Source organism: Pectinophora gossypiella, chromosome 26 (assembly GCF_024362695.1).
Source record: "Pectinophora gossypiella chromosome 26, ilPecGoss1.1, whole genome shotgun sequence".
Taxonomy (NCBI): domain Eukaryota; kingdom Metazoa; phylum Arthropoda; class Insecta; order Lepidoptera; family Gelechiidae; genus Pectinophora; species Pectinophora gossypiella.
In genome coordinates this window covers 3,055,853-3,080,481 of record NC_065429.1, presented here as the reverse complement: position 1 = coordinate 3,080,481, position 24,629 = coordinate 3,055,853, and the positions used below count along the sequence as shown (strand labels likewise).

Genomic DNA, 24,629 nt, shown 5'->3' with positions numbered 1-24,629 from the left:
GTAATACAACTACAGTTCTGCCCAACCCAAACACTAAATAGTTTAGTGTGGAACACAAGTGCAACATCATTTTTCTCGAAAAACTTTCGTTAGGAACAACTTTGGTAGGTAAATAAATATAGCAAAACAAATGAATGCATCGTTGCTCATTCATACGAAAGATTTTCTATAAATCCTTGTAACGCAGCATTCTCAATGTAAAAAAACTATATCTTTCTAAACGGTTACTAGAATTGTCGGACAATATAGATGACGTTTCGTTTTTTTAATATGTAACATACGTGCTTTGAAAAGACAACAAAGATACACTACTTCATAAGAATCTGTCTTTCTCTTTCACAAATGTTAGTTATTTTGTGTCGATAAAGCACATCCGTGTTCGACGTTTTTGTTCGTTCGTTGTCCGTCGCTTCGTTTAAGCTCGTAGTCGGCGAAAAATAGTTTTCCTCCATTTCGTGTTGCGTTTCAGTCATTTATTAGCTATTTTTGGGATAGAAACTGTGATATAAACCAACATAGTGGCTAAAGTAACGCCGTATCCGAGTATGAGTTGTTCCGGAAGGAATAAATTCGAGGTAAGTTAATCGATCGCAATTTGTCATTTTGTTTGTGTTTTCGTTTTGATTAGAAACAGCTGACATCGTCAGCTTACGGGAAGCCCTTTCCTTTGTTCTCTCCTACCTTATCTATCACAACAAAATATGCAAAGGCAGCTATGCAATAGTTTGTAATATAAAATACCACGATAAGTATACATAAACAAGAGTTCTATTTTTAAATAAAGTTTTTTTGTTACAAGCGTAGTGTGCCTATTCATTGGGTATTTTTTCGAGTCCGATTTTGTTTTGCGGACTGTTTATTTTTTAGTTTTTAATTTGTGGTATTCGCGCGCGGGCTAGTTGTGGCGTTGCGCGTTCAGATTATTCCTTTGTGTTGGAGTATTGACCCCGCGAGGACAGTCAACTCGCTTCAATGCGATGTTACCGTTATTTTATCGCTGTTACGTCGCATTTTCGGCCTTGAATGACCCTTTAGTTTATTGGGCTATTAGGTTGTTGCTCCTGACTTGTAAAAAAAATGTCTATAAACTCACGCCAGTTATCTCTAATGGGATGGGCAGAGCCATAAGTAATCAGAAAACAATGTGCAGCCACTGTTATAAAATTTTAAAATGAAATGGATTTGGTTATAATGGTCCTTCATGTTAGAAAGGACACGATTCGGAACACAGTTTTTATTTTTACATAATGGTATTCAACCTTTAGCATCATTGTACGTGCCACCTGTGGTAGGTACAAGAAATGTGGTTTATACGCCCTCCAGTTGATTGAGGGGAGGCCTCAGCCCAGCAGTGGGACGTATATAAGCTGTTTATGTATGTGTCTAGGAATACTACCTACTTCATTTCACGTAGCTCAGGCACTGAGACAAAATAGATAATATACCTATTATTTACTTCCTTATTTCAATAACAAACATCTTTGTAACAATAAAGACTGGACATAATTGTTATACCATTTTCGAAATGCAATAAAATGTACACATTTTTAATGTTCAATGTTATACATTTTCATTTGTAGCTTATTAAAAAAAGGAAATCGTTTCAGACGTCATTTTGAAATCAAAGTAAAACTACATTGATTTAAAAGATGTGTGCAAAAATGTTAAATTGACCTTATTTATATTTTTTCTTAATGATATACCAAAGGGCAAACTGCCACATAAGAAAATTTAAAATGAATATAATTAAAACACATAATAACGGGTTCTTTCCCCTCATATCCCTGCTTTAAATGTGGTAAGAACCCGTTATTATGTGTTTTAATTAAGCTAATAACTGCATAAACATAAAATGAAGATGTCAGTAAACTAAAATTTGGAATTAAACTTATTCAAATGCTATTCATATTAATTATTTATCAAATGAAAAGCACACACACACACATGCTATATTTACATGGTATTTATTATTCTGTGGTAGCCCAGTTAGAAAACCCTTTGACTCTCATTGTGATGTTGCAAGTTTGGAACCCGGGTCTAAACCAACGATTTTCGAATTCTAATCACATGCTCAGGGGTTAAACGAAATTGTTGTGAGGAAACCCACATTCTCCAGAACTGGCCCTGCTGTGTCTTGAACAGAAAGCGGTCGTGGACTCGTGAACTCATTCAGCAACAGTCGAAAGGCGGTCAAAGGCGGCATCCGGTCAATATCCAAGCCAACTGTACCATAAAACTTTTTTTTCAGATCGCTCGGTTCTCGAGCGAAGATGAAAACCACATAAATAAGAAGTTACCAAAGGAATTGCTTCTAAGGATCCTCTCCTATCTCGACGTCGTGTCCCTATGTCGGTGTGCGCAGGTGAGACGACTAAAAAAAAACAAATATTTACCCGACCACGGCGCAGGGTTGTGATACGGAAAAATGGTGCACTAATAAGTATGAAACAACGGCTATTAGGAAGAATTTCAGAGAAATATTTTCTTGTCTCATTCTTTTTACAGTGCCATTTTTCCGTAGTCGAGTTTTAGTTTTTAAAATTTAATTTTCTACGAAAAAAAGGTTTGAAGAGATCGCTTTTAGTCATAACATAGATAAGGCTGCCAGGAAAAAAACAAGCATTTTTTCACTCTCCGCGCCGCGCTAATTCGTGTCGAGGGCCGATCGCACCCTCTGGGTCTTACTTTAGCTACACATCGGACACTTCGTACCAAAATCTCATTCTTACCACGTGCTGCCTAAACCGTAAGTGCGAGCGAGACAGACAGACCGCGCTCTCTCTTTTACTTCTTAGCGGCTTACGGCCATTTATTTAAGACTAAAACAACAGCCTCCGTGGTCTGGTTAGAGCGTTAGGCTCACGATCTGGAGGTCCGGGTTCGATTCCCGATGGGGACATTGTCGAAATCACTTTGTGAGAGTCCTTTGTTTGGTAAGGACTTTTCAGGCTTGAATCTGATTGTCCGAAAAAGTAAGATGATTCCGTGCTTAGGAGGGCACGTTAAGCCACCAACCCGCATTGGAGCAGCGTGGTGGAGTATGCTCCATACCCCCTCCGGTCGATTGAGGGGAGGCCTGTGCCCAGCAGTGGGACGTATGTGTATGTATGTATGTACCCAGAGGGGGTGAGGTTGGCGCGTTATATACTAAATGGTGCGGGGCGGAGAGAGACCGTTCTATACGTAGTATTATTCTTTATTCTATGATTAGAAAAGTCCCTCATTAAATCAAATCAAATCAAATATACTTTATTGCACAGAACTGAATTTCAACAATCAGACATAACACATGAATACAGTACAATTTGGGCGGCCTTATTGCTCTAGAGCAATTTCTTCCAGGCAACCACCAAAAGGAAATAAACATTTACAAACAACTTGGATGCGGTATGGTGCAACAAAAAGTAAATACATAAAACTAAAGTTAACATAATAAATACTCTATACTATACGTACATAAATTAATAAATACTCAATGGTGCTAATTCCTGTAAATACCATCTAATTTTATTTTAAGTTATATCTGTCATTTTCCTATCCGCCGAAAAGGAAAGGGACGGGTAATCGACAAGCATAAAATTTATGGAACACACGTCAATTTTAAGCACAAATCTAAACCAACCGTCTAAAAATTTTACATCCGTCAATAACCCAACACAGTTAAGTAGACAGCACGTCAAACGGATTGTATACCAGCGACGTACCTTTTGATTCGCCCGGGTTATTCATTCATTTACTCATTCTTCCTAAAATTAAGAGCTGTGAATCATCCGTCCCTTTCCTTTTCGAGGGATATGAAAATGACGGGTATAACTTAAAATAAAATTAGGCGGTGTCTGCAGGAATCGGGGCCATTATGATATAATCCATATATACTAAATATAATAAAGTGTTGATTTTGTTTTTTTTTCAGGTTTCAAAACTATGGAATATATTAGCTCTGGATGGATCTAACTGGCAGAGGATAGACCTTTTTGATTTCCAGAGAGATGTTGAGGTATGTATAAGATATACAATACAGGGTGTTAGTGACATCGTAGCAGCGGTAGCAGTACTGGTTGGAGGTTGAGGAAATGGATTCTGGTAGAGCTCTAGCTAGACCATCACCGATTGAAAAATTGGTCGGTGTACTGCAGAACGGAAGGCGATTGGGGCAACCATCGTTCTACACGCCCTATCTATGGAGTAATGGCGATTACTCCACCGACAAGTGCGCAGCTCTTAAATACAGAGAGAGAGTGACATCGTAACGAAAACATTGAGGGATGATTTAGGCCATGATTATGAGTTGATCAAGTGGAATTTTCCGTCGCAAAAGTATGGAACTAATTTTAAAAAACACTAAAATTTTCATGAATTTTCCGACAGAAAAATCCACCTGGTATCAACTCAGAATCATGGTCTTAATCTTCCCCCTTAGTATTCGCGGGTTGGTGGAGATGTTTTAACGGCTAATAACAGGGACCAACGGCTTAACGGCCTCCGAAGCACGGAATCATCTTATTTTTTCAGACAATCAGGTGATTCAAGCCTATAAAGTCTTTACTAAACAAAGGACGGTCTCACAAAGTAATTTCGACAATGTCCCCATCGGGAATCGAACCCAGTCCTCCAGATCGTGAGCCTAACGCTCTAACCACTAGACTACAGAGGCTCTCTCTCTCTCTCTCTTTATTTAGGAGCTGCGCTCTTGTCGGTGATGTAAGCGCCATTACTCCATAGATAGGGCGTGTAGAACGGTGGTTGCCCCAATCGCCTTCCGTTCCGCAGTACAGTCATGAGCAATATAATGTACCCACTTTAGGACTCTGTCGCACTAACATATTTAACATTTAGTGAGACTTACAGTTCAATTTGTCAAAAAAGTTAACGTGACATGGTACCAAAGTGTATACATATTAATGCTCGTGACCGTACACCGACAAATTTCTCAATCACACCACAGAGGCTGTTTATTATTATTATTTTTTAGGGTCCAGTGATAGAAAACATATCGCAGAGATGTGGCGGGTTCCTGAGGCAGCTGTCCTTGCGGGGCTGCGAAAGTATCGCCGATGGTTCCATGAAGACCCTGGCTCAGGTGAATATATTATACTTCTTCTGTCGTGTAGGTTGTGAGGTGGATTACCAACCCCATCAACCTTGATGTCAGGGCTATTATTGAGGCGCTAAAGACCCCTGACATGGCTCATGTCACGACTACGTACAGTCGTGAGTAATCTACCTACTTTAAAACCCTGTCGCACTATGATATTTGACATTTAATAAGACTTACGGTTTTATTTGTCAAAAAAGTTAGTGTGACATGTTCGATGCCCCCTCATTGTTGCATAACATTAATATTAGGGTTCCCTGCAGACGTGAACGAAGTTGTCGTAAGTGTATGGGACATACCTAATAGTCTACCATTTATGGTCAGTCACATCTCTAGCGCGAGCAAGCCAACGCGTCTCAATGTTTGGATCTTGTAATTTAATTAATATCCTAAGTAATACAGTTCATTCAATTATTTGTGTGGGGTTTTATTACAATTACCGGCGCTCCCAACAGTAAGAAGGATACTTTCTACAATGTAGAATCTACATCTTTCGTTCTAAAACTTCATATGCTCAAAACATGTTTATTAAATGTGCTTGTAAATTATACAACATGAATAAGAAACTTAAAAATGTTGACATATTTTGTAACTCTGAGTAAAAAAAGCCTTCAAGGCCATATAATGCTTTAGGATAGTCTGTACTTGTCTATATTTAGTCTGTATGTTTCTTTTTTATTGTTTTTTTTTATTAACTCTCTTTATTAAAGGGATGATTCCAACTAATTACAACGTCAAGATAAGAAATTGCTTTGTAACTTATTGCTATGTTTTTTGTAGTTTAATAGAATAGGGAAATCGTTTTTCAATAATCTTTGATCTGTTTTTATTCAGTAATCTGCATCTTTAATATTTATCTTCGACCTTGGAATCATCCATATTGTTTGTTCTTTATCGTTTGTTATTGTATTTTTCTTATTATTATTTTTTATTTAAGTAAACTACCTTATGAGTAACCTACACGAGTAGGAGTAAACTACCTGAGGAGCTCGGTGGCGCAGCGGTAAACGCGCTCGGTCTGCGATTGTTGAAGTTAAGCAACTTTCTCAAAGGCCGCTCATAGGATGGGTGACCACAAAAAAAAGTTTTCATCTCGAGCTCCTCCGTGCTTCGGAAGGCACGTTAAGCCGTTGGTCCCGGCTGCCTTAGCAGTCGTTAATAACCATCAATCCGCACTGGGCCCGCGTGATGGTTTAAGGCCCGATCTCCCTATCCATGCATAAGGAAGGCCCGTGTCCCAGCAGTGGGGACGTTAATGGGCTGATGATGATGATGAAACTACCTTAGATAAATTAAAATGGAAGTAGTATCCGAACGACATACCAATTTAAGTTACAGACCAAATTGTTGTTAATTATAATTAAGGAAACTATAGGTCTAAGCTAATTACCATAATGTAACACTTTAAAATGACCGTTTGTTTCTTAATAAACATAAATAAAAAATTAACGTGCCCTCCGGAGCATGGAACCCGCAGTGGACAGCGTGGTGGAGTATACTCCATACCCCTTCCGGTTGATTGATGTGACGCCTGTGCCCAGCAATGGGGAATCATCTTGCTATTACGGACAATCAGGTGATTCAAGCCTGCAATGTCCTTAGCAAACAAAGGACAGTCTCAGAAAGTGATTTTGATAATCGGGAATCGAACCCAGACCTTCAGATCGTGATCCTGATGCTCTAACAACTAGACCACTTATATTTTTTATTTTAACTTTTGTCAACAGTCATGCCCGAATATCGAAGACTTAAATCTGAACAAATGTAAGAAATTGACGGACCAGACTTGTCAGGCTATCGGCAGGAGGTGCAGCAAGCTGCAGAGGTGAGCTCCCACTGTTGTAGTCATGATAGACGACCAGGGGCCTGTTTAATAAAACTTACAATTGTAAATTACAATGACAATTTGATGTACATTGCGGAGTGTGTGATCACGAATATTTTGCAGTTTCATATCAACTACGTAATGAACATCAAATTGTCGTTGTAATTTACAATTGAAAGTTTTATAAAACAGGCCCCAGGTATGCTCAAAAGTGACAGCTAACATTTCAAGGTTAGCCCACCTGACGAAATCGCACCCTGCGTTGCCATTTCGTAAAAAATAAATTACCCACGACCAATGTTTCTAATTTAGTTTGCAAGGCAATTTTGAACTTTTAATAAAATATTTACTTACAGTTTTAATGATTTTTATGTATGTGATAAATAATAGTGGTGGACATGATGGACTAATGTTATGGGCGATAGGCTGATCCCTTATCACCATAAGGTTCATCATATCCATCTTTGGACTTCGTATCAACTGTGGCTGCAAGTTGTCTTTGATTACTTGTGGCTCTACCCACCCCATTAGGGATTACGGTCGTGAGTTTATGTATGTATGTATAAATAATAGTAATTAAATACATTGGTCAACCTGGTTTTGTTGTAGCATGGTTTGCAGTCTTGCCTATCGATAGAGGCCTATCTAAGTTATACCTGTAAAAAGTCTATCGATATACTATCGTTATCACTATCGATAGTATTGCTTCTGACCTGACTATCGATATATATATATATATACTATCGACATAATCGATATATTATCAATAATATTATCGATATATTGTCGGTATACTATCGGTACGTTAGTTCTTAAAGTTTCGATAGTTTTAAATAACCAACAGTATCGATGGGATATCTATCATTAGTTCTTGGAGTATTCTATCAATAGTAATAAACACTAGTAAATTTGAGGCATATAGCCGCTACTTGGCCGGACAAATGGGAGCGCAAAGGACTTTCACCCGCAAACCAACCCTGTATGTACCAACAAACTTACAAACTCTTTTAACCTCTGTTATTTTATTTTTTTCAGGATAAATCTGGATTCCTGTCCTAGTATAACTGACATATCTTTAAAAGCATTGTCCGATGGATGTCCGGTGAGTAAAATAAGCAAAATAATCAACCAAGACTGGCCCACCCTGGCCGCAAACTAACTTCATCAGGTTAGAAGAATAAGAATAAAATAAATTTAAGAATAAAATAAATTTATTGCCAGTAACAATTACATTTGCTATAAGTACTAGGTAATTATGAATTATTTTGGTTAGATTGCGGCGATTTAAATAGTTAAATTGCTGTAGCCGTAAACTAATCGAAAAATTTTGTATGTTAAGGGGCTGAGGGGTGCCACTTTGAGGTCTCGCACCACCTGAATATTTTGGTAGGACCGCCACTGTTGGACTCCTTTCTTTATGGCTTTTTTTCGTTTCAGCTTCTAACGCACGTGAACGTATCATGGTGTCAATCTATCACTGAAAATGGTGTTGAGGCGCTCGCCAGAGGATGCCCTAAATTGAGGAGTTTTATATGCAGAGGTCAGTTATTCCAGCTTGTTCTTTCTATGATACACAATTTTTTTTTTATTTTATTCTTATACAAACTTATAAACTAAATTCAAATTCAAAAATATATTTATTCAGTAGGTAACATAGTTACACTTTGAATCGTCAATTTTTACATAACTAACGTCTCATCCGCCTAAACCTACTGCTTCTCACAACCTGTATAGCCGGGGAAAAGAAGCTGCAAGAAAAACCTCGGCACAGGGCCCTAGACGTTCTTTTAAAAAAAAAACATAAGATATTATTGTACAATTGAAATTGATTAAAAACAATAAAACACATCATTTAACCCTAAAGGGGTGTGTTTTGATGCACATTGCGCTTTAAAATTACTAACAATATACTTAAACTAAAATTATAATATGTATTTACTTAACTCCTAGTACGGCTTTGAAATAGACCACTCTGGGCGTAGGTATAGGTGTTAGTGACACCGTAACGAATACTGAGGGGGATTTAGACCACGATTCTAAGTTGATATCAAGTGGAATATCCTGTCGGAAAATTCATTAAAATTTTAATGTTTTTTATTTATTTTCAGTTTCGTACTGCGACGGGAAATTACACTTGATATCAACACAGAATCATGGAATTGTCCCCAAAATGTTTCGTTACGATGTCACTAACACCCTGTATATTTCGATGACCACTGGGTTATGTTACATATGCTTCCAGGTTGCAAGAATGTGAACGATCGCGCCGTCTCGTGCTTGGCTACGCATTGTCCAGATTTGGAGGTTCTCAATGTACAGGGATGCGAAGTAAGTAGACTTCTCACTAATTAAAACACATAATGGCCCCGATTCCTGCAGACACCGCCTAATTTTATTTTAAGTTATATCCGTCATTTTCATATCCGTCGAAAAGGAAAGGGACGGATGATTCACAGCTCTTAATTTTAGGAAGAATGAGTAAATGAATGAATAATCCGGGCGAATCAAAAAGGTATGTCGCTGGTATGCAATCCGTTGGACGTGCTGTCTACTTACCTGTGTCGGGTTATTGACGGATGTAAAATTTTTAGACGGTTGTTTTAGATTTGTTCTTAAAATTGACGTGTGTTCCATAAATGTTATGCTTGTCGATTACCCGTATTTACAGGAATTAGCACCAATAACGGGTTCTTACCGCGTTTAAAGTAGGGATATGAGACTCCCGATATTTCGACACCGTTGCAAGTGCCATGATCACGGGTTGACTGATGAGATCATGGCACTTGCACTACTTATGGTCTGAAAATAAATTATTTGAATTTGAATTGAATTTGAATTTGACGGGATGCTATGTGATATGTTGCAGAGTTTGACGGACGAGTCGATATGCATGCTTGGCGGCGGCATGCGGCGGCTGTGCGTGTCTGGCTGCGCGCAGCTCACGGACGCGGCGCTGGCCGCGCTGGCGGCGCGCTGCCCCGACCTGGTGACGCTGGAGCTGGCGCAGTGCGGCCAGCTCACCGACATCGGCTTCCAGGCGCTGGCGCGGGTGAGGGCACCTCTTTGGTCTAGCATAAACAAGGCTATCACTGGTACACAGACTTACAGGCGCTTGCGCGGATGACACGGGGAAGGACTCTCTACGACCTCTGGTCCGGTATAAACAAAGCAGTGACTTATACACAGACTTCCAGGCGCTCGCGCGGGTGAGGGCACTTCTGTGGTCCGGTATAAACGAGGCTGTCACTTGTACACAGACTTACAGGCGCTTGCGCGGGTGACAGGGTGGGGAGGGGGAAGGGGACTCGCTACGACCTCTGGTCCGGTATAATCAAGGCGGTCTATTGTACACAACCTAACAGGCGCTTGCGCGGGGGTGACCGGGGGTGGGGGGGGATACTCAGGATACTCACTACAACCTCTGGTCCGGTATAAACAAGACGGTCTCTTGTAGACAAGACTTCCAGGCGCTTGCGCGGGTGACGACGACGACTCACTGCGACCTCTGGTCCGGTATAAACATGACGGTCTCTTGTAGACAAGACTTCCAGGCGCTTGCGCGGGTGACGACGACGACTCACTGCGACCTCTGGTCCGGTATAAACATGACGGTCTCTTGTAGACAAGACTTCCAGGCGCTTGCGCGGGTGACGACGACGACTCACTGCGACCTCTGGTCCGGTATAAACAAGGCAGTCTCTTGTACACAACCTAACAGGCGCTTGCGCGGGGGTGACCGGGGGGGTGGATACTCAGGATACTCACTACAACCTCTGGTCCGGTATAAACAAGACGGTCTCTTGTAGACAAGACTTCCAGGCGCTTGCGCGGGTGACGACGACGACTCACTGCGACCTCTGGTCCGGTATAAACAAGGCAGTCTCTTGTACACAACCTAACAGGCGGTCGCACAGGTGACGCAGAGTGGGGGGGGGGACTACCACCTCTGGTCCAATTGGGATATAATCGTCTTCTTCTATCGTGTGGGTTGTGAGGTGGAGTACAAACCTCATCAACCCTGGTGTTAGGGTTACTATTGAGCCGCCAAAGGGCCCTGACATGGCTCATGTAACGACTACATACTTACATCAGTAAATAGTAACCGGGACCAACGGCTTAACGTGGCTTCCGACGCACGGATCGTCTTACTTTGGACAATCTGGTGACCAGCCAGTAATGTCCTAACCAAACTAGGGATCACAAAGTAATTTTTGTGATATGTCCCCACCGGGAATCGAACCCGGGACTTCCGGATCGTGAGCCCAGCGCTCAACCTCTGGACCACGGTGGTCGTCGAGATATAGTCGTGAGCTTATGCCTTTGTATTAATGTTGTCAGCGATTTCGTTTGGAATCAAATAAATATAATACACACACGCACACGCACACGCACACACACATACACACACACATACACATACACTCACACACACTACACAGTAATAGTAATAACACATAGACTAAACATATCAAAATTACCGTTTCTTACTGCGTATGCTGCAATATTTTATAATTATTATAATAAGCCTTGGTCTGTACCTTAGCGCTAGAACTTTCTGGACTCGCTGACCCCCCAAAATACATGTTTTCCTAGTTTGGGGGACAGAGAATCACTATCTGTATCAAAACTCTGTATGATCGATCAACCACTATTGTAGCTTTTCGTTTGTGTTATTTTAGAAAATAAAAAACTTATTATTATATGTTTACTTCCAGAGCTGCAGGTTGTTGGAGCGGATGGACTTAGAAGAATGCGTTCTGATCACTGATGCTACATTAGTACACCTCGCCATGGGGTGCCCTCGACTTGAGAAACTGGTGAGTTGTTGACGAATACCCATTTGTCCGGACAAGTGGTTAATGCCATAAGCGGCAAATTTACATTAAGTCACGTTAAAACTGTCGTTATCTTGCCCTCTGTCATAAAATCCGTTAAAAATGAGCGATTTACATTTTTGGAATTAAAAAAATATATTTTTTTTAATAATGGCCCCGATTCCTGCAGACACCTCCTAATTTTATTTTAAATTATACCCGTCATTTTATTATCCTCCGAAAAGGAAAGGGACGGAGGATTGACAATTACTGTTAATTTGACACATATCGTTCTCGAACTTCGAAAATTTCGGCATCTCACGAGATTGATATTTCCAATCGGGATCTCGAATTTGGAATCTCGAGTCGGGATTGCATTCCCTACTTGTCAACTATGCTACTCTAATCTCATCTAACTCGGAATAATGAGCTGAATCATCCCTCTCAGTAGTCGTTACGATGTCACTAACACCCTGTATACTATACACCTCTGCCTACCCTTCTAGGTTCACAGGCGTGATGCTATGTTATGTTGTTAGTATATCGCTTGATTAGTAAATACAACAACTTTTTTCAACTTCACTGGTGTGAAACTCAAGAACAGTCAGATTTTTATGATCTTCGATGTAACAACCAGCAGAATTATTACTAACGGTATTTTTTTTTTAATTAAAATTATTTTTTCATACAACTTGCGAATTCGAGATCCCGCGGGATCGGAAATATCAATCTCGAATTTGGAATCTCGAGTCGGGATTGCATTCCCTACTTGTCAACTGTGGTACTATAATCTCGTCATTGTTTGCAGACCCTGTCACATTGCGAGCTGATCACAGACTACGGAATCAAACAGCTATCCATGTCGCCTTGTGCCGCGGAGCATCTCACAGTGCTCGGTAAGTACCTACATACATAAAATCACGCTTATGACTCCCCTATGGTGTGGGCAGAGCCACTTGGAGGCAGTTTTTCAGTCTCTTCGAAGTTTCTCACAGATACTGGCTTCTAGGCGTATATACGCGCAGGCGCATACCAAAATGAAAGTTTATAAAAGTGGGTTTTTCCAGATTTTATTTTAGAAATAAAAGTCACTCTCATATGATCAAAAATAAACTTATTTTGGAATTTGAATTACGAATTATGTAACATAACAAATACTTTATTGCACAAACAGGAAAAAACAAAATAGAAAACAAAAGAGAAATGGAATGAGTACAATGACCGAGGAGCTGGTGGCGCAGCGGTAAACGCGCTCGGTCTGCGATTGTCGAAGTTAAGCAACTTTCGCAAAGGCCGGTCATAGGATGGGTGACCACAAAAAAAAGTTTTCATCTCGAGCTCCTCCGTGCTTCGGAAGGCACGTTAAGCCGTTGGTCCCGGCTGCACTAGCAGTCGTTAATAACCATCAATCCGCACTGGGCCCGCGTGATGGTTTAAGGCCCGATCTCTCTATCCATCCATGCCCCAGCAGTGGGGAAGTTAATGGGCTGATGATGATGAATAGAATGTGTGTGTTAGAATGTAACAAAGATTATGACGCTTACCCGCTTTTATATGTTTTTATTTTTATTTTTTTGTCTTTTATCCAAAGGCTAGGTTTACCCCGATCAACTTCAGGCCTCCCTTCAATCAACCGGAGGGGGTATTGAGCGTAATCGCCAACGCTGCTCCAACGTAATAATTCTCTTTATTTAAGAGCTGCGCTCTTGTCGGTGGAGTAATCGCCTTCAATACTCCATAGATAGGGCGTGTAGATTGGTGGTTGCCCCAATCGCCTTCCGTTCCGCAGTACACCGACCAATTTCTCAATCGGTGATGTTCTAGCTAGAGCCCTACCAGAATCCATTTCCTCAACCTCCAACCAGTACTGCTACCGCTGCTGCCCGGTATCAGGGGTGCGCTTTTGCGTCAAAGCTACGTCACAAGATCGTCATAGAACCTAAGTAGCATTTTATACGTTAGCCCGTCCCAGTGAGCTACCCATTACGTTCTGCTAATCTTGTCGCTGTTTGGTCGGGGACTGCTTATTTTTATATTCGCAGCTAACCATCATATCTGATGGCCGTTCCACTATCCGCCACCTGTGGACCCCGTAGATGGCCTACAGCTCAGCCTACTACTTAATGTAATAATTACGTTGAATAAATGATTCTGATTGTCATTGTTTTCCTCCAGGTCTGGACAACTGCCCTCTAGTCACCGACGGGGCGCTGGAACATCTAATATCGTGTCACAACCTGCAGTTGATCGAGCTGTACGACTGCCAGCTGGTCACCAGAAATGCCATTAGGAAACTTAGAGTGAGTGCATGATCATACATAACTGCAAGGCCGCTGCAAGGATAATCTCTGCAGGTGGGGATATCTGGTTGATGGTTGCGATGATTGCGAGTGTGGAGTATCACCACAAACTATGGCTCACCTTTTGTGCTGTCCTAAGTGTCCTAACACCTGCACTATTAAAGACCTTTACGAAGCCACTGACAATGCCGTAAGCGTGGCCAATTATTGGTCAGCAAAAATTTAGTATCGATCGCCATCGACTCGCAAAGAAGAAGAAGCCCTGTTGATGAGAAATTGTGGCGTTACTCATGGTATAAGAAGACCAACCGTGTCTGCATGACAACTGCACCGCGCGCGGCGCGAATTATATTGGTCGAAACCAATATACGATATGAATGCTATCTACGTAGTTGGACGTCAAACGGCTATTGGTCGAAGGCCTCGATATAATTCGCGCAGCGCGCGGCGCGGTTACCGTGCAGAGCCTACAGGTATGCTCAAAAGTGACAGCTAACATTCCAAGGTTAGCCCAGCTGACGTCATCCCGCCCTGCGTTGCCATTTTGTAAAAAATAAATTACCCACGACCAATGTTTTTATATTTACTTTGCAAGGAAATTTTTAACTTTCAGTAATTTCTCCATCATTGCAAGGACGTAAATTTTATTATTGAAAATTAAGCGAATTACTGACTTATGTATTTAATTACTATTACTTGTCATGTAATAAAAAAAAATTAAAACTGTAAGTAATTTTTTTACTAAAGTTCAAAATTTCCTTGCAAAGTAAATGTAAAAACATTGGTCGTGGGTAATTTATTTTTTACAAAATGGCAACACAGGGTGGGATGACGTCAGCTGGGCTAACCGCAAAATGATAGCTGTCACTTTTGAGCATACCTGGTTTTCTTATACCATGGGTACTTGGCCATTGGCGTTACCGACTGTGAACAATGTTGCCAACAGAACCACCTGCCCAACATAAAGGTGCACGCATACTTCGCGCCGGTGACTCCTCCTGTGACGGGCGGGGGCGCGAGGCCGCGCTACTGCAGGTGCTGCAACATTATATGAAACCAGAGTTAGTGGGGACATACCTCACCGTACATTTATACAATTAAGCATGGATTCCGTACGTTTGAAGTTCCCAACGACCGATAGGGGGCCGCAGACAAAGTGAAAACCGCAAAATTGTAAGTCGATATCATAAAAAAAAATTCAAGTGACTACGTCTAAGTTAATTTTTTTTTAATAAAATTATTTTTTATAGATTGTTTTAAGTTTACGCGGTTATTATCATAATTAAAGCACATAATAACGGGTTCTTACCGCGTTATCGGGAGTCTCATATCCCTACTTTAAACGCGGTAAGAACCCGTTATTATGTGTTTTAATTAAAATTATTTTTTGTTACAATTTGTAAGTAATACCGTATTTACAAATTGTATGCAAAAATAATTTTAATTAAAAAGAATACCGAAATTTTAAGAATAATTCTGTTAGTTGTTATATTGAAGATCATAAAAATCTGTCTGTTCATGAGTTCCATACCAGTGAAGTTGAAAAAGTTGTTGTATTTACTAATCGATGATGATCAAGCGATGTAGTAACAACATAACATAACATCACGCCTGTAAACCTGGCGGGGTAGGCAGAGGTGTAGGTGTATAGTATACAGGGTGTTAGTGACATCGTAACGAATACTGAGAGGGTTGATTCAGCGCTATTCTGAGTTAATATAAAGTGGAATTTTCCGTCGCAAAAGTATACAACGGAAAATTATTTAAAAAATACAAAAATTTTCTCGACGTTTCCGACAGGGAATTCCACTTGATATTGACTCAGAATCATGGTCTGAATCATCCCTCTCAGTATTCGTTACGGTGTCACTAACAGCCTGTATACACCCACTCATCGCCAGCTATGTGTGTTGTTGTACTAAAATACCAATGAGTTATTAATATAATCTTAAGCGCAGTTTTCACTAACACAGCTCGACCATTATAGACGAAGATACGGCTCACCACCTATCACGTTAGAACAGAAAGCTCGGTGAGGTGTGGGTACTTAGTTCATCTTGCGATGAATGTACCTCTGACTACCCCAATTGGGTTATAGTCGTGAGCTTACGTTACGTATTTCAACGTCTATTTAAACGTAGATACGTTACGGTGACGTAATTATTATTAATTGGGAAAAAAGTTTCTGTTTATTTTCCCATTAAGTAAATCACGAATTTGACTTTGAATTTTTAATGCTATGTATTAAATAAAGTAGAATAAAAAATGTGATATTCCAAAAATAAACGTTTTTTTTTCTTTGGATACAGATTGTAAAATTTGTACTGTGTTGATTAAAAGCGTGTTTTAATTTAAGAGCATAATCACGTTTTGACACATCACATCGTGTGATTAAACTGATGTTGTGATGTCACGTGTCATCATTTTATGCTCTTTGTGCAAACTTTGACACAGAACGTATAAAGAGTTCGTTTTTGATTTTCCCCTTGGGAAAACGCAAAGTAACACACAAACTAACAAACTCTTAAACTAATGCTGTCCTTCACTTACAATAAGTACAAGAAAGAGATGGAGCTATTTCTCGTCCTGTCAAATTAAAAACTTAAGTTGGTGGTTGCCCAAATCGGCGCCATTTTCCATTTGAAAGATTTTAACATTACTGGGTAGTTTTTCGAACACTAAAATATCTTATTACATCTTACGTAATTCGTTATGTAAGGGAAAAAAAAGTTACGCTAATTCTAAAACCATTTCGAGATTTCGTCTTAATTAGCTCTCAAATTAGCCGGATGGTGTTATGGTGTTATTTTAGCAATAATCGTGTTTTTTTTTACCTTCATGTGACCTCTTGAATATTCTTGTTTCAAAAAAAGTTTTTTTTTAATGAGAAGTTGATTTGGCTTGGCTATTATTCTTTTTAAACATGTCCCTTTTGTGTTGATAGCTTGGTGCGTAGGGCAGCTGTCGGAATAGTGCATTTTCCTGGTCTGTCTCTTTCACACTAGACTGTATTTTTATCTTTCTGTCCTGTTCTCATACGCTAGAACGCAAGAACAAACGAACAAATAATATATCTTCTTGTGAAGCCGATAAGGTTTAGAATTAAGGCATGTTAAATCACCACGTACGAACACATGGTCGTAATAAAACATTTCTATTCTATTCTAAAGGCAGGTAGTCTGTTTAACCAAATTGTCTTTCCTAAATGCCGTTTATAATAAAGAAAATTTAATATAAACTGTGGTCATCACTAGTCATCACTAGGGTAAGGTGTCCTACGAATGTACGGTTAACTAAACAAAAGCAAAGGTATTAACGTTAATCAGCCTACTTAAAAAGTACTATTATCTATTAAAAAATCCTACGTCACCACGTCGTATGTGTTCATATACATTTAAAGTTAACTATGGCGGTGATTCCAGTACCCACTATCGAAGTTTATTTAAGTAATACCTGTCATTTTCTTATCCGCCGAAAAGGAAAGGGACGGATGATTGACAATAGGGTCGTGTACTAGGTTCAAGATAAATTATGAAATTCTGATTACTAAATAAAGACACATCTAAAACTAACGAAAAACATTTTCTTTTTTCTATTAAACTTATTTATGAATTTTAATCAAGAAAAACGTAATAATAAGTCCGACATTTTGTCACGTTTTTCTATGACGTCACAGAGTGCTTTTTCATACAAATTCCATAGTAATTTCGTGTTTTGACGTTTAGTAAAAAGTAACTGATTTGACTAGTTGGAAACTAGCCTATTGGCGACTAAAACAGGCATCTCGTTGACATGCAACCCTTTCGACGTGTGCTGTCAACTTAATTTTGGTCGGGTTATTGGCCAATATGCAATTTTGGAAGGGTATTATAAAACCCACTTTTTTTTTGAAGATTTTTTTTGTTGTTGTGTTTAATAATTTATATTTGATTGAAAAAAAACCCTCCAAAAATGTTATATTGGTAAATAATCCGACAGAATTAAATAATCCGAAAGAAAAAACAAAATGACTGGTGTAACTTAAAATAAAGTTAGGAGGTGTTTGCAGGAATCGGCGCCTATAGCTATATTAACTAATAAGTCGTGATAAAATTTTGTCCGTAGCGTCTTACGCAAATGTATGAAGTCGTTGATAGTCAATGAATACACTATACTATTCAAATATAAATGTCATTAACACTAGTTTTAAATAATTGCAATATTGTATAAACGGATTCGTTATAACGTATTCAGCTTTAAGATACTTTACTGAAAATAAAATATTCTTGTATTTTACAGTTTGTAAATGACATAACTGTGACCAGTAGAGGTAACATGCGCGATGTGATAAAATTTTGTCACGGTCATTTTATCGATTCTGACGATATAATTATGTCGTTTTGTCGATTGGTGCCAATATGTGAACCCAAATAATTCGTGTCGTTCTGACAAAATACGAACAAAATCACGTGCCACGCGTGTTAGGGAAATAAAACTAACTTAGCGATTTCGACAAAATGTATTTAATCACACATGTTAACCCTGCTAGGGGTTACAAAGGCCATATTGACGCAATTCATCTAATAAAGCAACATTGCTATTTGATATTTTGTTGACTTTCCACACTTATGTGACTGCCTGTCTGACCTTCCAACCCACGATGGGAAAACCACCCCAATACAGGTTAGGTTACCTCCGAAAATGCATTACTCGGGAATGTGGGTTTCCACACGCTGTTTTCCTTTACCGCTGAGTACGTGATAATCATTTGTTATCCAAACATGAATTCGAAAACACACAAACAGAGCCCTATCACGATCTTCGAAGCTAAATAAAACAAGTACTTTTATATGCTTCTTCTCCCTAGCGTTATCCTGTTCTTCACCGGGTCCGCTTACTTAACCTGAAGATTTGACAGGTCCGGTTTTTACAGAAGCCACTGCCTGTCTGACTTTCTAACCCGAAGGGAAAACCAGCCCAGTAAACGTTACCGAAACGCATTTCTCGGGAATGTGGGTTTTACATACGCAAATGTCAAATAGCAATATTGCTTTTTTTAGATGACGGTGAATGTGGGGAAGACCAGCTTACAGTTCTAAAATTTGAGTTCGACTGGATTTATTGAAAGCGATTTCATATACAAGATGTTAGTAACATCGTAACGAAAAATTTGAGGGATGATTCAGACCATGATTCTGAGTTGATATCAAGTGGAATTTTCCGTAACTAAAAATAATTAAAAAAAATTAAAAATGTACATGAATTTTCCGACAGGAAATTTCACTCAGAAACATGGTCTGAACCATACCTACTTGTATGGTTACTTGTACCCTTGTACGGTCACGAGCATTAATATGTATACACTTTGGTACCATGTCACATTAACTTTTTTGTCAAATTGAACTGTAAGTCTCACTAAATTGATTTATTTATTTATTTAATGTTCGGAGAAACAACAGCTATAATTAATTTAGTAGCAACTTATGGTAAACACAGAAAGCCAATTATAGTTCCTCGCAGATAGGAAATTGAAAAAAAAAACAAAAAGGTTTGCACTAATGCACATTACACTACGCATAATAACAAAATCAGCAGTTAACCATTACTGTCTCAAAAGCACAAAATGTACAAAAAGGCTACACTCACAGTGCACATGTCAAATATGTTAGTGCGACAGAGTCCTAAAGTGTGTACATTATTGCTCATGACTGTACACATTAACTCAGAATCATGGTCAGAATCATCCCACTGAGTATTCGTTGCGATGTCACTAACACCCTGTAGTAACGGTACGGTAACTCCCTGCCCCGCACCAGTTCTTATTGGGCGCTGACCTCACCCCCTCTGGGTCTTACTTTAGTCTTAAATGACCGTAAGATGCTAAGGTGTAAGGAATTGCAGTCTCGCTCACTTAGGCGATTCTCACACTGCCCCGCATGATGCAGCGTAGCGCGTGGATGCGTGTTCTTCCGTTTCTTGTATCTCCATTTGTATAGAAAACACGCACGGTCTAACACACAGAAAATGCATCCACGCGCGTTCGTGTGGATCACGCGCATGAAAAAATGAAAATGAAATGAAAAATGCTTTATTTACCAAAATAATTAACACATAGCGGTTGAAGTCTCTTTTAAGTTATTAGAATACTTGTGATAGAGACTTCGCCCCTCCACTGACAATGTTACATTGCTTTTGGTTATATAGCCATAAAAATTAGTAAGTTACAAAACTTGTTATACTTACAGAGAAAAGTAAAAACGAAAATTTAAAGTTTAAAGCAAGTACATAAATAAAGCAAGCGCATACAAGCGGAAAAACATGCACCCCGCGCGTTAGTGCGGGGCGAGACGCAAGGTACGGCACACCGAATCCCGCAGTGCCGCGCGTGATTTTGGAACGGCTTTGAATGACAGCCTCCGTGGTCTAGTGGTTAGAGTGTTAGGCTCACGATCTGGAGGTCCGGGTTCGATTTCCGATGGGGACATTGTCAAAATCACTTTGGATTGTCCGAAAAACTAAGATGATTCCGTGCTTCGGAGGGCACGTTAAGCCGTTGGTCCCGGCTATTAGCCGTAAAAACACCTCCACCAACCCGCATTGGAGCAGCGTGGTAGAGTATGCTCCATACCCCCTCCGGTTGATTGAGGGGAGGCCTGTGCCCAGCAGTGGGACGTATATAGACAGTTTATGTTATGTTTATATTTGAATGAAATGAGAGCCGCCGTGCGTTAATCTACATAACGCCTCTACGCGCGTGAGTGCGTATAAAAACCGCACGTTGATGTAGATCTGCGCTCCCGCAAACACGTGCGTAGGTGCGTCGACACGCAACATACAGCTTGATGTAGGTTAGTGTGCGAATCGCCTTACGCGGCACGTGGTTAAAATGAGATTTTTGTACGGATTATCCGGGTTGTGACACAGGCTTGAATGGTTAACGATATATGTTATCATTTATCAGAATTCGATAACTTAATTAATTTATTTACGTTGGTTTATGGGAAAACGCTTTTAATTGACATGCGGATGTGCATTTAATAGTTTTAATAAATTATAATGAACAATTAATTGGCCAACCATCACATTCTCTTTTTAAATAAATTTTATAATTAAAAATTAAAAACAACTTCACTAAGTAGTGGGTTTTATATCATACAGCGCGTTATCAAGGGTAGGTAAATGAAATATACAAGTAGTTCTAAGTACATTGTATTAACCATTGTATAAGAAGAGCAGGTATGCTCAAAACTGACAGCTAGCATTTCAAGGTTAGCCCAGCTGACGTCATCCGACCCTGTGTTGCCAATTCGTAAAAAATAAATTACCCATGTTTTTTATTTACTTTGCAAGGAAATTTTGAACTTTTAGTAGTTTTTAGGTATACGTACAATTTTAATGATTTTTATATATGTGACAAAGAATAGTAATTAAATTCATTAGTCCGTAATTAATTTTCAATAATAAAATTTACGTCCTTGGAATGTTGGAGATACCAATTGAATGTCACTTACGTCATCAATGGGCTAGCAATGGCGGCTTGTCATAGGATTGAGCATACCTGGTCTTTTTATACCATGATATTGGTGCTAATTCCTGCAGACGCCATTCAATTTTATTTTAAGTTATGCCTGTCATTTTCTTATCCGTTGAAAAAGAAAGGGACGGGTAATCGACAGGCAATTTTAAGCAGAAAAATAAAACAACCGTCTAAAAATTTTACATCGGCTAATAACCTGACAGAGTTAAGTAGACAGCACGTCAAGGGAGATGCCTATTTTATTGGCCCGGGTTATTCATTCGTTTTAAAATTAACTTGTAGACAATCATCCGTCCCTTTCCTTTTCGACGGATAAGAAAATGACGGGTATAACTTAAAGTAAAATTAGGCGGTGTCTGCAGGAATCGGGGCCATTAACTTCTTTTTTCAGTACAAAATGTTCATGTACACCAGTTTTTCTATGATGTTAAGTCGAACCTCTTGAGTCGGCCCTCAGCTGAGGCGATCTTCAGGAACTCGGCTCGAAATCGGTATTCTGAGACGGCGCCTTAACCTTATCTCGTTTTTACTCCAGTAAGGCATGACGGCATTACTTTACTGGCAGTATGATATGCTCGCCTCCAGTGAGTAGTCCTCAAGTAGTCAAAATATTTTGTTATAAAATGGTAAAGATTCGTAACAAGGTTTTTACGGAGGAAGCTTTAAAACAACAAACATTTTATAAGAATACCAGATTGTCCGAAAGTAAGATGATCCGTGTTTCGCAAGGCAATTTAAGCAGTTGGTCCCGGTTGTTACTTACTGATGTAAGTAAGTAGTCGTTACATGAGCCGTGTCAGGGGCCTTTGGCGGCTCAATAGTAACCTTGACACCAGGGTTGATACTTTAAACGTAGAGGGGTGGAACTCCACCTCACAACCCACACGATAGAAGATAATAATACGCATTGGAAAAATAATACGATTATCCGTTTCACATGAATTGGAATGAGATTTTCGGGAGTTAAAAATTTGTATCAATTTGTGCCTGTGAGTAAGGTAATGTTAGAAAGACTAGTAACTGTTAAAAATGCGGGGTGTTTTAAAATAATTAAAACATAATAATAAATAAACATAAAATTCTGACTAGAGCACTCAAAAAGGTCGTCATCAATGAGGGATTTTCCAATTGACGTTCCCCAAACACACGATAGATGGCGTTGTTCACTTTTAACGTGATAATTACCTATTTTCTCATTGCTGATGTACATAATTGTTCAAAAATGTAATTTAATGTCAGAAGCACATATAAAACTATTTACTGTAATACATTATTATAATGATCAAAATAAAGACGAGCAATATAGGTAGCAACGTAATTATATACATAACGTGATCCAAATATCAAGCAACAATTATTTTTATAGGTACGGTCACGAGCATTAATATGTATACACTTTGGTACCATGTCACATTTACTTTATTGACAAATTGAACTGTAAGTCTCACTAAATGTCAAATATGTTAGTGCGACAGAGTCCTAAAGTGGGTACATTATATTGCTCATGACTGTACCTATCTAGCTTCTGCCATTACATTGTATTTTGGTAATTTGTATCCGTTATTTGTAATGAGAAAATCATTAATTATCTCGTTAAAGCTGTACAACGCCATCTATACTGCTTCTAGTGAACGTAGCCTGGAAAATACCTCCTTCCGACCTTAATGTCGTACTACAAAATTTTATGTTTATTTATTATGAACTGTTCTCATCAATGTATTTATCGTGATATTGGTGCTAATTCCTGTAAACACCATCTAATTTTACTTTAAGTTATATCTGTCATTTTCTTATCCGCCGAAAAGGAAAGGGACGGGTAATCGATAAGCATAAAATTTATGGAACACAAGTCAATTTTAAGCACAAATCTAAAAATTTCACATTGGCCAATAACCCGACAGAATTATGTTGATAGCACACGTCAAACGGTTTGCATACCAGCGAGATACCTTTTTGATTCGCCCGGGTTATTCATTCATTCACTCATTCTTCCTAAAATTGAGAGCTGTCAATGATCCGTCCCTTTCCTTTTCGGTGGATAAGAAAATGACGGGTATAACTTAAAGTAAAATTAGGTGTCTGCGGGAATCGGGACCATTATATAAGTGACTGTTTTAATTTCAGTACTGCATTCTTTTAGGTCGTTTTTCGGGATGTTTCTTTTAAACACATACATTTGCTTCGTATTGGAGTGAGCAGAGTTTGAATCCACTTTTGATATGAAGTCTTATGAGGAATATTGAAAATGAAAAACAAGATTCATAAAATAATAACTGAATAATATTTTCAAATATAAAACTGAAAGAAATTGTCCCGAAAAGTAATGTTTAGTTTAAGACATTGATAAAATCAGATGATTCGCAACATTACGCAACTTTAGTCAACGTTAACTTTGATTGGCTATCAAAAATCATGTAGCGTGCCATGGCAGATTTTCAACCAATCACAGGGCGCGGATATCACGATATGGCATTACGTCAGCGCTTCTGATTGGTGCGATTGGGTTGTTTTTCATGATGCAGTGGAATGCATCACGTTGCTCAATGTTGCGCGTCAAATGTTTATAAAAGATATCCGATATTAGAAATAAAAAATGAGCAACTGTTTTTGCAAGTAAGCTTACTACTAATTTTGTACATAGACATTTAATAACATTTAAAATAAACATAAATGTACATTCTTTAAATGGACTTTTCCATGTAACAAGGTCATCAAATAAAAAAAATGATGAAAAAAATGAGGCTTTTATTTAACTACATATATGTCATGGGAGCAAGCTACATGTCATGGGAGCAAGCTCCAGGTCACGGGAACAAGCTCCAGGTCACGGGAACAAGCTCCAGGTCATGGGAGCAAGCTCCAGGTCAAGGGAGCAAGCTCCAGGTCACGGGAGCAAGCCCCAGGTCACGGGAGCAAGCTACATGTCATGGGAGCAAGCTACATGTCATGGGAGCAAGCTCCAGGTCACGGGAACAAGCTCCAGGTCACGGGAGCAAGCTCCAGGTCACGGGAGCAAAAGAATAACTACTATCCTTATACAACATGCGCCCTTTAAGGCGCGTTGCAGAGCCCTCCTGTG

General features: G+C 39.2%; 3 protein-coding genes across 4 annotated transcripts in view; 1 reads left to right on the top strand and 2 right to left on the bottom strand.

The window, feature by feature from the left end:
* Positions 1–24,629, bottom strand: part of LOC126378393 (uncharacterized) — a 263,924-nt gene that overhangs the window by 38,574 nt on the left and 200,721 nt on the right. The window lies entirely within an intron of this gene.
* Positions 1–24,629, bottom strand: part of LOC126378478 (aldo-keto reductase AKR2E4-like) — a 117,818-nt gene that overhangs the window by 47,356 nt on the left and 45,833 nt on the right. The window lies entirely within an intron of this gene.
* On the top strand, positions 387–24,224 carry LOC126378438 (F-box/LRR-repeat protein 20-like). Its single transcript, XM_050026801.1, has 13 exons — positions 387–575; positions 2,249–2,362; positions 3,914–3,997; positions 4,973–5,080; positions 6,823–6,920; positions 7,956–8,022; positions 8,358–8,460; positions 9,163–9,248; positions 9,787–9,969; positions 11,636–11,737; positions 12,543–12,630; positions 13,910–14,034; positions 14,981–24,224. Exons 1-13 carry the CDS (start codon positions 546–548, stop codon positions 15,086–15,088), a joined length of 1,296 nt encoding a protein of 431 aa, XP_049882758.1. The 5' UTR covers positions 387–545; the 3' UTR covers positions 15,089–24,224.

What these genes read in the sequence shown, in the direction of transcription:
- LOC126378438 (XM_050026801.1), top strand. Translation starts at nt 546, where the DNA reads ATGAGTTGTTCCGGAAGGAATAAATTCGAG. An exon ending in ATTTCCAGAGAGATGTTGAG is followed by an intron (nt 3,998 to 4,972) that starts GTATGTATAAGA and finishes ATTATTTTTTAG; the next exon opens with GGTCCAGTGATAGAAAACAT. An exon ending in AGGTGCAGCAAGCTGCAGAG is followed by an intron (nt 6,921 to 7,955) that starts GTGAGCTCCCAC and finishes TATTTTTTTCAG; the next exon opens with GATAAATCTGGATTCCTGTC.